This window comes from Octodon degus, unplaced genomic scaffold, assembly GCF_000260255.1.
Source record: "Octodon degus isolate 3935 unplaced genomic scaffold, OctDeg1.0 scaffold00065, whole genome shotgun sequence".
NCBI lineage: Eukaryota > Metazoa > Chordata > Mammalia > Rodentia > Octodontidae > Octodon > Octodon degus.
In genome coordinates, this window is record NW_004524641.1 from 8,383,121 (window position 1) to 8,395,800 (window position 12,680).

The following is a 12,680-nucleotide window of genomic DNA, read 5'->3' on the forward strand; positions in this document are numbered from 1 at the left end:
AAAAAAAAAAAAAAAAGAAAAAAAAAGAAAAAAATTCTCATTGCTATATCAATATATGACAAAGTAGACATCAATATGAGGCAAGAAGTCTGGCAGTGGTGCACACCTGTAATCCTACCACTTGGAAGCCTGAGGACTGCCACAAGTTTTAGAGCAGCCTAGGCTATACAGTGAGTTCAAGTCCAGCCTGAACTACAGAGTGAAACCAACCTTAAGCAAAAAAAAGAGGAAAAAAAAAAAGAGCTAAAGAAGGGACAAAGATAAAGAGACTCTTTAGTACCAGACATAAAGAAGGAACATTTCATAATGAGCAAATAGCCAATTCATTAAAGAGATACAAGAAGTCTAAATTACAGAGCTGGGGATATTACTCAGCAGTAGAAAACTTGCCTAGCATATGTGAGGCTCTGAGTTGGACCCCAGATCCCAACACTACCAAGGAGAGAAGGAGAAAAAAGAGGGAGGGAAGGGGAAAGAAGGAGACAGGAGAAGAAGGGAGGAGAAGGGAGAAGGGAGGAAAGGGGAGGAGAGGTGAGGAGAAGGGAGGGGAGGGAAGGGGAAGAGAAGCCTGTGAGGTGGCACATCTGAGAGGCTGAGGAACAAGGACCCAAAATTGAATCCCAACATAAGCAATTTAGTGAGTCCCTGACCCAAAATGAAAATTTTAAAAGGCAGGAGGTATATTTCCATATGAACACCAGTACTAGAATAAAAAAAAGTCTAAATCTGTATATATGTAGTATGAGAGCTGCAAATATACTAAGCAAAAACTTGCTACTAAAGACTGTCAAACCCATAATTACAGTTGGGAGATTTCAACACTCCTCTCTTAACTGTTCCATTAGAAAAAGCAGACAGAAAAGTCATAAAAATACAGAAGATCTGAACAGTAGTAAAACAACTGACATGTACAGAGCTAACAGACTGATCCTAAAATATGGAAATTAAGAATTAAAAAAGGAAAAAAAAAAGAATTAAAAAAGGGGCAACAAACACATGTGTAAATACAGTATTACCTCTCTTATGTGAGAAGCTAAACAAGAAGATCCAAAATGTAAAATAGATACTGTAAAATGGGAAGAAACTTCAAAAAGAAAGAGAAACTGGGATGCGAAGATGGAACAAAGAAGAGCAAAGCAAAATAATTCAGACAGTTATACCATTAGTTTCTGTTAGTTCACTGAAAAGAAAGATTTGTGCTAATACTGTATGGACAGTTAAATGATGATATCTTGTACTCTTGAGTAATTTAAGTATGCAATATATTAACCATTATAACCCTATTATATTGTTTTGAAATTTTTTTCTCTTTAAAATTTTTACAAAAGGGTAAACAAAAAGAATTCTCAAGTCTTGAAGAAAGAACAAAAGATGGAGAGCTCATTAGACCATAATTCATTATAAAGCTACACTAGAAAAACAGTATGATATTGATAGAACAAACTAATGAATAATATACTAGTCTACATATAAATCCATACACAGACGATTAAAGCACCAAAGCTTTGTCATACATGCATACTTGAACAAAAGTCTATCCACATGGAAAACAAACTGATACCCTTCCTTACATCGTTCATGAAAAATAATATGTGCTGTATCATAGACCTAAACTTGAAAAGCTGAAAGTACAAAGCTTTTAGAAAAAAACATAAAAGATTTTTGTGACCTTAGAGTAGACAAATACTTCATTTTTATTTTTTTGTTTTGCTTTTTGGTGGAACCAGGCATTGAACTTAGGCCTTTGCACTTGACAGGGAAGCACTTATTCCACTGAGCCATCTCCCCAGCCCCAAATATTTCAGACAAGAACCAGAAAATACTAGAAAAGAAAAATATGCAAAAATTTAATTTTAACAAAATTAACAACTTTTACTCATCAAGACACTATATTTAGAATATAAATAGGCAAGCCACAGACTAAGGAAAATATGCACAAAGATTCATCCAGAATATATGTTTAACGCATAAATCACAAGAAAAACAACACACTCCCAATTTGAAAATGAAGAGAGAGTAAAGACAGGATAGTGGAAAGTCATGGCAATTACAGAATTACAGATGCCTATAGTTGGCTGTGTGCTCAATCTCCTGAATCAGACACATTTATTCCAACTCCCCAAGATGCTAGATTTTTCCCCTATGAAGAATTACAAGGCTTTGCTTTGGTACTAGAACATAGGGATTTCCAATGCTCATAAAATTAGAAGATAATAGCGTAGAAGCAAGACCAAGAGTGGGGAAAGAGGGGAAAAGAAAAGGGTAGGAGGAGAGGGTGAGTGGGAGAGACGAGAAGACACGGGTAGAAAAAGGGAGAAAAGGGGAAGAGGGAGAGAAGAAAAGAAAGAGAATTGAATAGTCTCAAAAGCAGATATACAAATGATTAATAGTAACATAAAAAATGTTTAATAACTTCAGTCATGAGGGAAAGGTAAATTAAAACCACAAGATACCACTACCTAATCACTAGGATGCCTACGACTTTACAACTGAGAACACTAAACATTGCAATGGTATGGAATAATGACAATTCTAATACACTGTTGGTGGGAGCATAAAAGTACTTTAAAATCAGTCTGGCAAGCATCTTATGAAGTTCAACACACAACTACCCAGTGACCCCCAAATTCACTCCTAAGAATCTACCCAAAATAAAATTGTATAGCCACAGAAGACTTACAAGAACATTTTCAGCAGTTACAAGCAGAAACTAGAAACAACCCAAATACATATTAGCTTAATAATGATGCATCCAATAATGAAGTAATATTCAGCAATAAATAAGAAAAAAACTAATAGCCAAGAATATGATATCCTCAAAAAACATGCTGCTACAGAGAGCAAACTGGTCAAGCAATGGCTGTGACTCATCCACATGGCTGACACTGACAAAGGATCTATAAACTGTAGTATGGGGTTTCAGGGTAAATCCTGAGGGGATTTGACTGATCAGATACAAAAGTTACATTTCTTGTTACATAGGTCTTGCTTTATCTTGATCTTAACCATCCAGGAGAAAAGTATAAAAACGAAGTATAAAAAGTAAAGGCATATTAATATGCTGAGCTGTAAAAGGCTCAAGTCAACATCTAACGTTGCCAGTCTTACAGAAAATCCACTACTATTATGGACTACTGGACTATATTGCAGTATTTTGCTGAATTCACGCACCTACAATATTTAAATGACAATGGAATACCCTCCTCTGACAAAAACTAAACAAAAAAGGGGAATCAAATGAAAGATCATTTTGTATCTGTATATTCAAAATAGTTAGGATAGATATACAGCTGCATTCTCTTAATTCAATGAATAGAGATTTGTTCTAATAGTGTTTGTTGGGGCCAGGGAGCTGGCTCAGTGGAATAAGCGCTTCCCTGGCAAGTGCAAGGGCCTGAGTTCAATCCCTGGTTCCACAAAAACAAATAGTGTTTGTGGACAGGATATCATATCTGCATCTTGTACAATGATTAACCACTAAGACAACAATATGCAATGCATTAATTATTGAAACTGGGCTAATTAATCAGTTTTGAGACTGTCTCATTGCTATTTGTTTCTCAATAAAATAATTTTTAAAAAAGTATTCTGCTGAATTAAAATAAGTCTATCATAAAGTATATAAAGTTTTAACAGAGCTGGGGGGTATAGCTCAGGGACAAAGCATGCAGGTACCATGCATGAGGCCCTTGGATCAATTCCCCTTAAGAGAAGGAGGGAGGGAGGCATGTGGGGGAGGGAGAAAACAGAAGAAAGAAGGGGAGAGAAAGAGGGAGGGAGAGAAGACTTAGAATAAGCAAAACTGGTATTGGGGAAGAACATCAGTAAACACCAATAGGAGTAAGGATTGAATGGGATTGAATGGAATTGAACAAAATTCTGCCTACCAAGATGGCTCATTCTCATCAATATAAGTAACATTAATAGCAATGAGTATACCTAGCATTCAGAATTTAGCTGCACAGGGCCAGCCAAATAGCTCAGCAGATTAAAGCACCAGCAAGCAGGTGCAGAGGCCAGTGTTTTGATCCCAGGCCTGCCATGCCAGCGCCACCCCTAGGGTGCTCTGAGATGGCAATTGAGATAGGGCGTGGTGGCACGCACCTGTAATACCAGCTCTTGGGAGGCTATAAACTGGCAGATCACTGTGAGTCCGATCTAGTAGTGAAACCCTGAACACCCTGTAGTCCCTTCCCTAAAAATACAAAAAAAAAAAAAAAAATTTAGCTGCAAAATACCATTTTGCACTTAAAAAACCACAAAGACCTATGGAAAAATGAGTGATTCTAGAGCTTAGGCAGAGATAATAATGAGTGTAGAACATCCAGTTCCAGGATAACCCAAAGAATGAAATAATCAAATAATGAGAAACATATAAAAAAGACACAAGTCACCCCAAAATGGGCTTCTATTCACTCAGTCACCTCCAATTTGAGAACTAAGTAAATAATATTAACAGGATAATCCATTGAATAAAATAGGAAATAAGCTGGGCACAGTGGCATATGCCTGTAATCCCAGCACTCAGAAGGCTGAAGCAGGAGGACTGTTTTGAGTTTGAGACCAGCCTTGGCTACAAACTGAGTTCAAAGCCAGCCTGAATTGCATAGCAAGACACTGTCTTAAAAGGACAAAAATAAACAAATAAATGAAATAGAAAAATAGAAGTTAGATGAGAGACTGATATAGTACAATGAAATCAGAATGCCAATTTTGGAATATTCTGCCAAAAGATATGTCACCTGAAATAAACAATAAGCAAACATCATACAACCCTAAAGAGACATGATACAAACAATTGGTCTATAATCTTTAGAAGTGTCATGGTCTTGAAAGTGAGGAAGCCAAAAGATACCACAAGCAAATGCAAGGTCCAATTCAAATCTGAAGAATACCCAAGGCTTGCAAATGGGAAGCTGTTGTTTATCTGTTAGACTTTCTGTCTGAGGTGATAAAGGGTTTCAAAAATAATGGTGACAGTAGTACATCCATTGTATACACCTAAATGTACTTAAAAACTGGTACAGTGAAAGCCAAGCATTGTGGCATATGCTTGTAATCTCAATACTTAGGATGCTGAGCCAGGGTGACCAAGAATTCAAACCGGGGGGCTTGGGAGATGGCTCAGTGGAATAAGCACTTCCCTGGCAAGCGCAAGGGCTAGAGTTCAATCCCTGGTTCTGCCAAAAAAAAAAAAAAAAAAAAAAATTCAAACTAGACTGGGCTACATAATTTGAAACAATAAAAAACAGTACACATGGTGATGTGGTGCATAACCATAACCCCATTACTTTGAGGGGGGCTGCACCAAGAGGATTACAAAAATCCAGCCTGGGCAATTAAGAAGATTTTGTCACAAAATAAAGTGGGGGCAGGGAGGTAGGGATACAGTTCACTGCAAAGTGCTCACTCCCCAGTATTGAAAAAATAAAAAAATTAAAAAAAAAAAGAGGACATTTTACAGGCATTCAGTGTAGTGAACCCCCCATGTGAAACTAGCTGGGAGGGTAAGGCAAGGGAGGTGATGGGGGTGGAAATGACCAAAGTTTGTTATGTGCATGTACAAATCTTCCAAACTGAAACCTCTGTATAAGCAATATTCATTAATTTTTTTTTAAAAATGTAGAAAATTAAAAAGATTTCTGTCCAAATACAAAAGAAGTAAAGATAAATATTTTTTACAAAGCTAAGATCACAAATGCTTGACTTTCTGTTAGTTTCCCAACATGTTGAACTTTGCCATTTCTCAAAATATCTATCTACTCCATCACATAAGACTGAATAAAATCTGAATGTTTTCAACGAATGCAGGAAACTGTATTTATGCAAATAACTTTTATGTTCAATTCTTATAATTCTAAAAGAAATATACACACAGTATATACATATTATCACTTGAAAAATGTTATACATACCTAATTTTAGTTCAATTGCTGTGTTGGTGTTACATTTGTACTCTGCCAGTTTCTTCTCTACTGCACTCTTGTATTCTACCAAAAATTTCTCCATAGCACCAAATCCTAAGAAAAAAGGTTTTTAAAAATGTTTGGTTGCAAATGATTTAAACACAAGAACATACAAATAGTTTTCTGCTTTTGCTTTTTGGGGTGGTGGCAGTTTTTTGTTGCTTTGGTGGAGAATTTCACCCAAGATCTTCAAACACAGATACATCCCTAGCCCTCTGTTTTAGTTTTTGAGACAGGGTCTAACTAATTCACTGATTTGCTGGGACTGGGCTTGACTTGCAATCCTCCTGCTTTAGGCACCCAGAGTGCTAGCATTACAGGTATGTGCCACCATGCCCAGCTACAAATAGGGTTATTAGAAAGGGGACAATTTAAATGTGCCCATAGATCACAAAAGTACAGGTCACTCTTACATATATGTCTCAATAAATGAACTCAAAAACACCTTTGAAGTTTGTAAGACTAGGAATGGTTTGCATAAACAGACTGAAAATATACTACAGAGCTGCTAAACTTCTAATACTGACACAAATTACTTACTAGGACTTATACCTAAGTAGCATTAACACATGCTTAGCATTCATGAGGCCCTGGGTTCAATTTCCAGTACCAAAAAAGAAAAATTAAAAGTGAAAAATAATTCTTAAAATGAAAAATAGTGCTAAACGATGTCATTGTTTCTATTATCAGATATAAGAAACCTAGAATGTCCTTTGATAACAGCATTTTGTTTCTAATACTGAACAAGTTCTACCCAGAGATAAATAAAACAGCTATTAAAAAACTGATAATTTATAGATTACCTCAAAAAAGATACACAATTAACTAGGTTACCCCTGAGATAAGAGAATAGGGGCAGGGAAAGAAGGAAAAAGCTTTCCATTGTATTTAAAAAAACAAAATATTTTTTAAAAATCATGTATGCATAGTCATAAATTGGGCTACTAAGACAACTAAATGGTTTTATTATATAGTGGATATCCATCAATATATATAACAAGTAACACCACAATAAACTACTATCAAGATAAAACTTTCAGGTAGATAACAATAAATCTGGCAAAATGACCATAAAAACTCAGGAGAAAAGTCAGCTGGGAGTAGTGTTACAGGCCTCTAGCCCAGCTACTCATGATGGTGGGGTGGGGGTGGGGGTCACTTCAGCCCATGCGTTCTGGACCAGCCTGCACAACACAGCAAAATCTCATCTCAAAAATAGAAACTCATGAGAACATAGAAAAGAAATACAAGTCAAAAACTTCAAAAAGTGCCGGGGAGATGGCTCAGTGGAATAAGCGCTTTCTGGGCAAGCGCAAGGGCCTGAGTTCAATCCCCAGTTCCAGAAAAAAAACAAACAAAATGAAACAAAACAAACAAACAAAAAAACTTCAAAAAGTGGCTAAAATACAGAAAATGCCAAGGTTTATGGCAGTATAGATTAAAGATTTGGAAAGAGACTTCCTGGATTCAAATCCAGGCTTTCCAGGTTTCATCATTACTTACTTGTTCTGTGAAATAGAGCACCTTACTAAGACTATGAGCCTAATCCATAAAACAAAGATTATACAACGAACTTCAAGGAATTTACATAACCCAAGCAGCACAATCTCATACATGTGTGAATTCATAACAATCCTGACAGTTCCGTGGATTTTAGTTACTGATTCTTTTTTTCTTTTGTACTGGGCATTGAACACTGGGCATGGGTCCACCGCACCTCTTCCTACACCTGAGATTTTAAATATGAAACTGAGTTGACAAAATACCTATTTACAAAGCTGGATAGCTTGATACGGCAGTGCATGCCTGTGATCCCAAGCATTCTGGTAGACCAAAGGAGGAGGATGCAAGTTTAATCTTAAACTGGAAGATTTACCAAGATCTGGCCTCAAAATGAAAATGTTTTTAAAGAGCTAGGGATATAGCTCAGTGTGGAAGCCCTGGGTTTGATCCCCAAAACCAAGAGGCCACAAAAAACTAAATAAATCGAAGGGCACCTAACTACTAATGGTGGAACTATATTTTGAATTTGATGTAATTCTTAGAAATATGTACACATGGTACATATGATCCCTCTCTTTCGTGGTAGCAGCATAGCCCAAAGTCTCTGACTGAACGGTCTTTCCTTTAACATCTGTAGAGGCTATGCTATGTTATCGTCTATCCAGCATATTTAGAAAAATAAAATGTTTAACGTGGAGTGACACTACTACGAAGGTACTTGGGATGATTAAAAGAAACTGCCCCTCACTGCAAGAGATTACATGTGAAATTAAAAAAAACAAACTCACTAAAACAGCCTCAATACAAATACAAAGCAATAACAGTTATAGGTTATCAAACGTTGTAAACTGAAGATCATGGAGCAAAGTAGAACCCAAAAGAATATTGTAAGAGGAAAAGGTGCGCGAACGTGGTCTTTTTCACAGGAAACCTAACTACAATCCTAGCAAGCCTAAAGCGTGAGAGATCTAGAAGGTTGTTGCGGACTCTGTCAAGATCCCGTCCTAGCATAAGGCGAGGCTGCTGCAAAGCGCTGGCTCCGAAGTTTCTGCCTGAGGTGAGGGTGGGCAGAGACCTGGAGGAGAATTTTAGCTTTAAAAATCAGTAGGCGGGGAGGGACAGCACCAGCTGTAGAAGAGCCGAAGCCGCCGAAGGAACAGGAAGAAAAGCAGGCCCAACGTAGCTGGCACTTTCCAAGCCCAAAGCCGAACGCTCTGCCCGGACGCCCGGCCCCCGCAGGGGTCGCTCGGGTCGCTCACAGACAGCGCCGACCCGAGCCGATGGGGGCGGGGGCGCGGACGCCGCGACCAGCAGCTCGACTCAAGAGTTCCACGTTCCCCGGCCAAAGCAGGCCTTCTGGAACCCAGGCGGGACGCTGAAAGTTCCAGGCGGGCACTGTCACCGCCACCTCGGCGTCCTTTCCCGTATCTGCCCGCCTCCTCCCCTTGGTAAACTTTTCCCGGGAACTTACCCGCCATTTCCGAGCTGCGAGCAACCGCGGCTGAGGAAGGACGAATCAACCCGCGCGCTCCCGGGCCGGAAGTGACAGCACTGCCTGTCGCCTTTGCCCCGCCCATCCCCAGCGTGACGGTAGCCAATGAAAGGAGGAGTTTTGAGGCGCGCGAGGGCGGAAGCGCCTCCAAAGGCGGGGCTAACGCAACGAAAAATGCGCGGACCGTTGCCTAGCCACAGCCAGCGCAGAACGCTGGTGGGATTTGTTATGTTAAGGCGCTTACAGGCCTGAGAAGAGTTTCCTCGGAGCGCATTTGATTAACCAGATCACTTAAGACTGTTTTCTTCGCCCCACCTCTGAAATATTGTGGAGACTGGAAAACTCTCCCCTTGGCCCGAGCTGCAGATGCAAACGACTGATGCCGGGCTAAACTTATAATACCATAGCTCAGCGATTAGGTGCTTGCCCAGCAGGGCTGGATTGATTCCAGGACGACAAAAAATAAACAACTACACCTCCACTGTACTTTTACCTACCTAAATGTAAGATTTGTCTTGAAGAGATATCTTAAACCTATTTCCTATATTTGTTTCACTTTTGCCATAAATACTTTTGCCATGATTACCTTTTTATTTTGGGTGCTTGGGGATCCAATGCGGGGTCTGCACATGCTAACCAAGCGCTCCTTTTATGCATTTAACAGTCTGGAGTGTAATATTTACTTTGCTTTCATTTTTCAGCGTTGCTAGGCAACCATTTAGCTCGCTGAAATAGTTACCTAACAATCCCTCAAGTGCTTGTGATTTAGTTAGTCTTGCATATCTGAAATGGGGGGGGGTGAACTACCTGTAGTATCGGAGATTGAATCCACGACCTTGTGCGTGCTAGCCAAGTGCTCTACCACTGATCTACACTCCCAACCCTGTTTTTTGAGTGTCTTGCTTACCTGCCCTGGCTGGGCTGAAATTTGAATCTTTCTGCCTCAGCATCCCAAGTAGGGGGGATTAAAGACATTTGCCACTGCCCACTTTAAGTTTCCACTTTTGTTCCATAACTTCACGGTTCCTAGAAACACAAAATGTGGAGTTTCTCACCTTTAAAACTTTTTTGAAGGGGCCGGGAGATGGCTCAGTGGAATAAGCACTTCCCTGGCAAGCACAAGGGCCTGAGTTCAATCCCTAGTTCCACCAAAAACAAATAATAATAATAATAATAAATAAAACTTCTTTGAGCATGTGATTAGAATCAAAGAGGCCAAAAAAAAAAATCATCTACATACACAGCCCATTACTACCATCATGTGTGTAACATAGTGTTTCCCTTTTACTCAATTTTTATCTGAGTGTCACTAGGTGCTCACTTGGGCATAAAAGAGGTACTGCACAGTTTCATGGTGATGGGGTTTTGCCCGAGTAAACTTTGTCGCTGGAAAAATACTGGAGTTTTCTTGCAGACAAGCTCAGACCAACTCCTATTCAATTCTAGTTTTCTTGAAAGAAAATTTAGCTATTACCCATCAAAAGCTTACTCCGTGCCCCAGCCACCTTTTGGGGTTTTAACTGTTTAGTCAGTTTAAGGACCCAAACATTCAGGCAGGAAATGTAAGCTACTGTCTCGGAGTTCAGAGTCCCAGTGGGAATACACTGATGGAGTACAGGAGAGAATTTGAGCAACTGGTACAGTAGATATAACACCCTTCCTCTTCTCTCTGGGTTCTCCACAGCAAACAAGAATGACCCCATGCTGTTTCCTATAACAGCACCATCATGTTTCACCCCAAATAAGGCTTTTATATTCTTTTCCTCTCCCTGTTGGCCTCATTGAGGCCTGCTGTATCTTGGGCTTGCTGTGTTCACTCACCAACACAGGACTGCTTGTAGCAGAAAGATTGCTTCATTTTCTGGACTATTCTCCTTAGGTTAATTAAGAATCATCAACTTCTTTACTCTCAAGTTTATTTCCCCCTCCCCCTTTTTGTACCAGGAATTGAACCCAGGACCTTGTGCTTACCAGGCAGGTGCTTATGCTGCTGAGCTATCTCCCTGGTCAGCCCTTATTTACCCCTTATTGATAACTCTTGTAAGGCTACAACTATTGTATCTTCATCTCCAAACTCTCACTTGAAGTGGTAATACTTTTTTTACATGTACTGAGAATTTCATTCAAATTAACTGCTGTATAAAATACATTACTATTTAAGATTGTTTGTGTCACTAGATGTGGTGGCACATGCCACGATCCCTGGACTCTGAGACACTGTAGCAGGACGATCACAAGTTGCAGCCCAGCCTAGCCCAGGGAACTCAGTCAAATCAGCCTGAATGAATCTACACTGAAAATAACTTTTTAGCCAGTTGTGGTGGTGTACCCCTGTAAACCTAGCACTGCAGAGGCTGAGGCAGGAGGATTACTGCAAGTTTAAGGCCTCCAAGGCTTTAAAGTAAGTTCAAGGCCAGCCTAAACTGCATAGTAAAACTCAGCCTCAAACAAACAAACAAAAATCTTTTACTTCCTCTAGGAAATTATAATGATATAAAATGATGGCAGTGTTGTAATACTATTTCAACAATCTAAAAAATGGTTTTAAAGGCAGGGGATGTAGCTCAGTGCAAAGGAGTTCAGTCCCCAGTATGTACTATCATCAGGGAGTTTCTTCAGAAATGGCTCACCAATCAAAAGTGTTGCAGGTCCTTCCTGGCACCAACAAAGAATTGGATGAGACAAGCCAAAAGAGTACCAAAAGTTTATTTGAAAACTGAGAGGTAAATGGATATGGATGAAACTAACTCTGCAGGGCAAACTTAGAATGAACCAGAGACAAAGAAGGTAAAAGCAAAACTAACAGCATATGTGGCATCTGAGAAAATGGTGCAGCTACCATGGGAATTCACTAAGGTGAGAGTCCCTCGTGTCCCTCTTCTTTTATATCTTGGGGAGCTCCCTGGAAGTTCTACATACGGGGTCCTGGCTTTGTCTTGGGATCTGGTAACTGATAGGTCTCGCTCGTTTTCCCAGCCAGCTTTGCCACGCTCTGTCTCCTATATCAGTGCCTCCCAAAAACCCCAAACCAAACAAAAAGCTTATCTGTAACCATCTCCTTACTTCTTAAACCCACTCTTATATTTCTTTATATCCCTTTTCCCCCTGTGACTGTCCTTATGGCCAATGTCTATATTCCCAGGATTATGTAAGTATTATAATGTTGGGTTACACGTTGTCATTTGTCAAATTTTAACTAGAAATATAAATTTAACTTTTAAAAATGTAATATTTACCGGGTGTGCAATCCCAGCATGCCTATCATCCTAACACTCTGTGAGGCTGAGGCAAAAAGACTGCAAATTCAAATCCAGCCTGGCAACTTTATGACTAAGTTAGACCCCTATCTCAAAATAAAAATTAAAAGGGCTGGGAATATAGCCCAGTGCAAAGTACCTGGGTTTAATCCTTACTAATACAGAAAAGTAATATTTTTATTTATAAATTGATACTTGGAATAACAAAAACTTTCATTTTAACAATTAATGAACATTCTCAACAAGAATTTTTTTTTTTGTGGAACCAAGGATTGAACTCAGGCCCTTGCACTTGCCAAGCAAGCACTTATTCTACTGAGCCATCTCCCCAGCCCCATCAACAAGTAATTATAACATTTTGTTTTATATAAGAATAATATGAGGCCGGGGAGATGGCTCAGTGGAATAAGCACTTCCCTGGCATGCGCAAGGGCCTGAGTTTAATCCCCGGTTCCACAAAAA

The 12,680-nt window shown here is 39.4% G+C and overlaps 1 protein-coding gene across 1 annotated transcript in view; it reads right to left on the reverse strand.

Annotated features, from left to right (window-relative positions):
• The window catches only part of Hat1 (histone acetyltransferase 1), a 62,010-nt gene extending 52,999 nt beyond the window's left edge, over positions 1-9,011 (reverse strand). Inside the window, exons 1-2 of the mRNA XM_012515477.2 lie at positions 8,941-9,011; positions 5,916-6,020 (exon numbers count right to left, since the gene is read on the reverse strand). Of these exons, the coding sequence (XP_012370931.2) occupies positions 5,916-6,020; positions 8,941-8,947 (112 nt within the window). The 5' untranslated portion in view covers positions 8,948-9,011. The remainder of the gene's footprint in view (positions 1-5,915; positions 6,021-8,940) is intronic.
• Between the last annotated feature and the right edge of the window lie 3,669 nt (positions 9,012-12,680).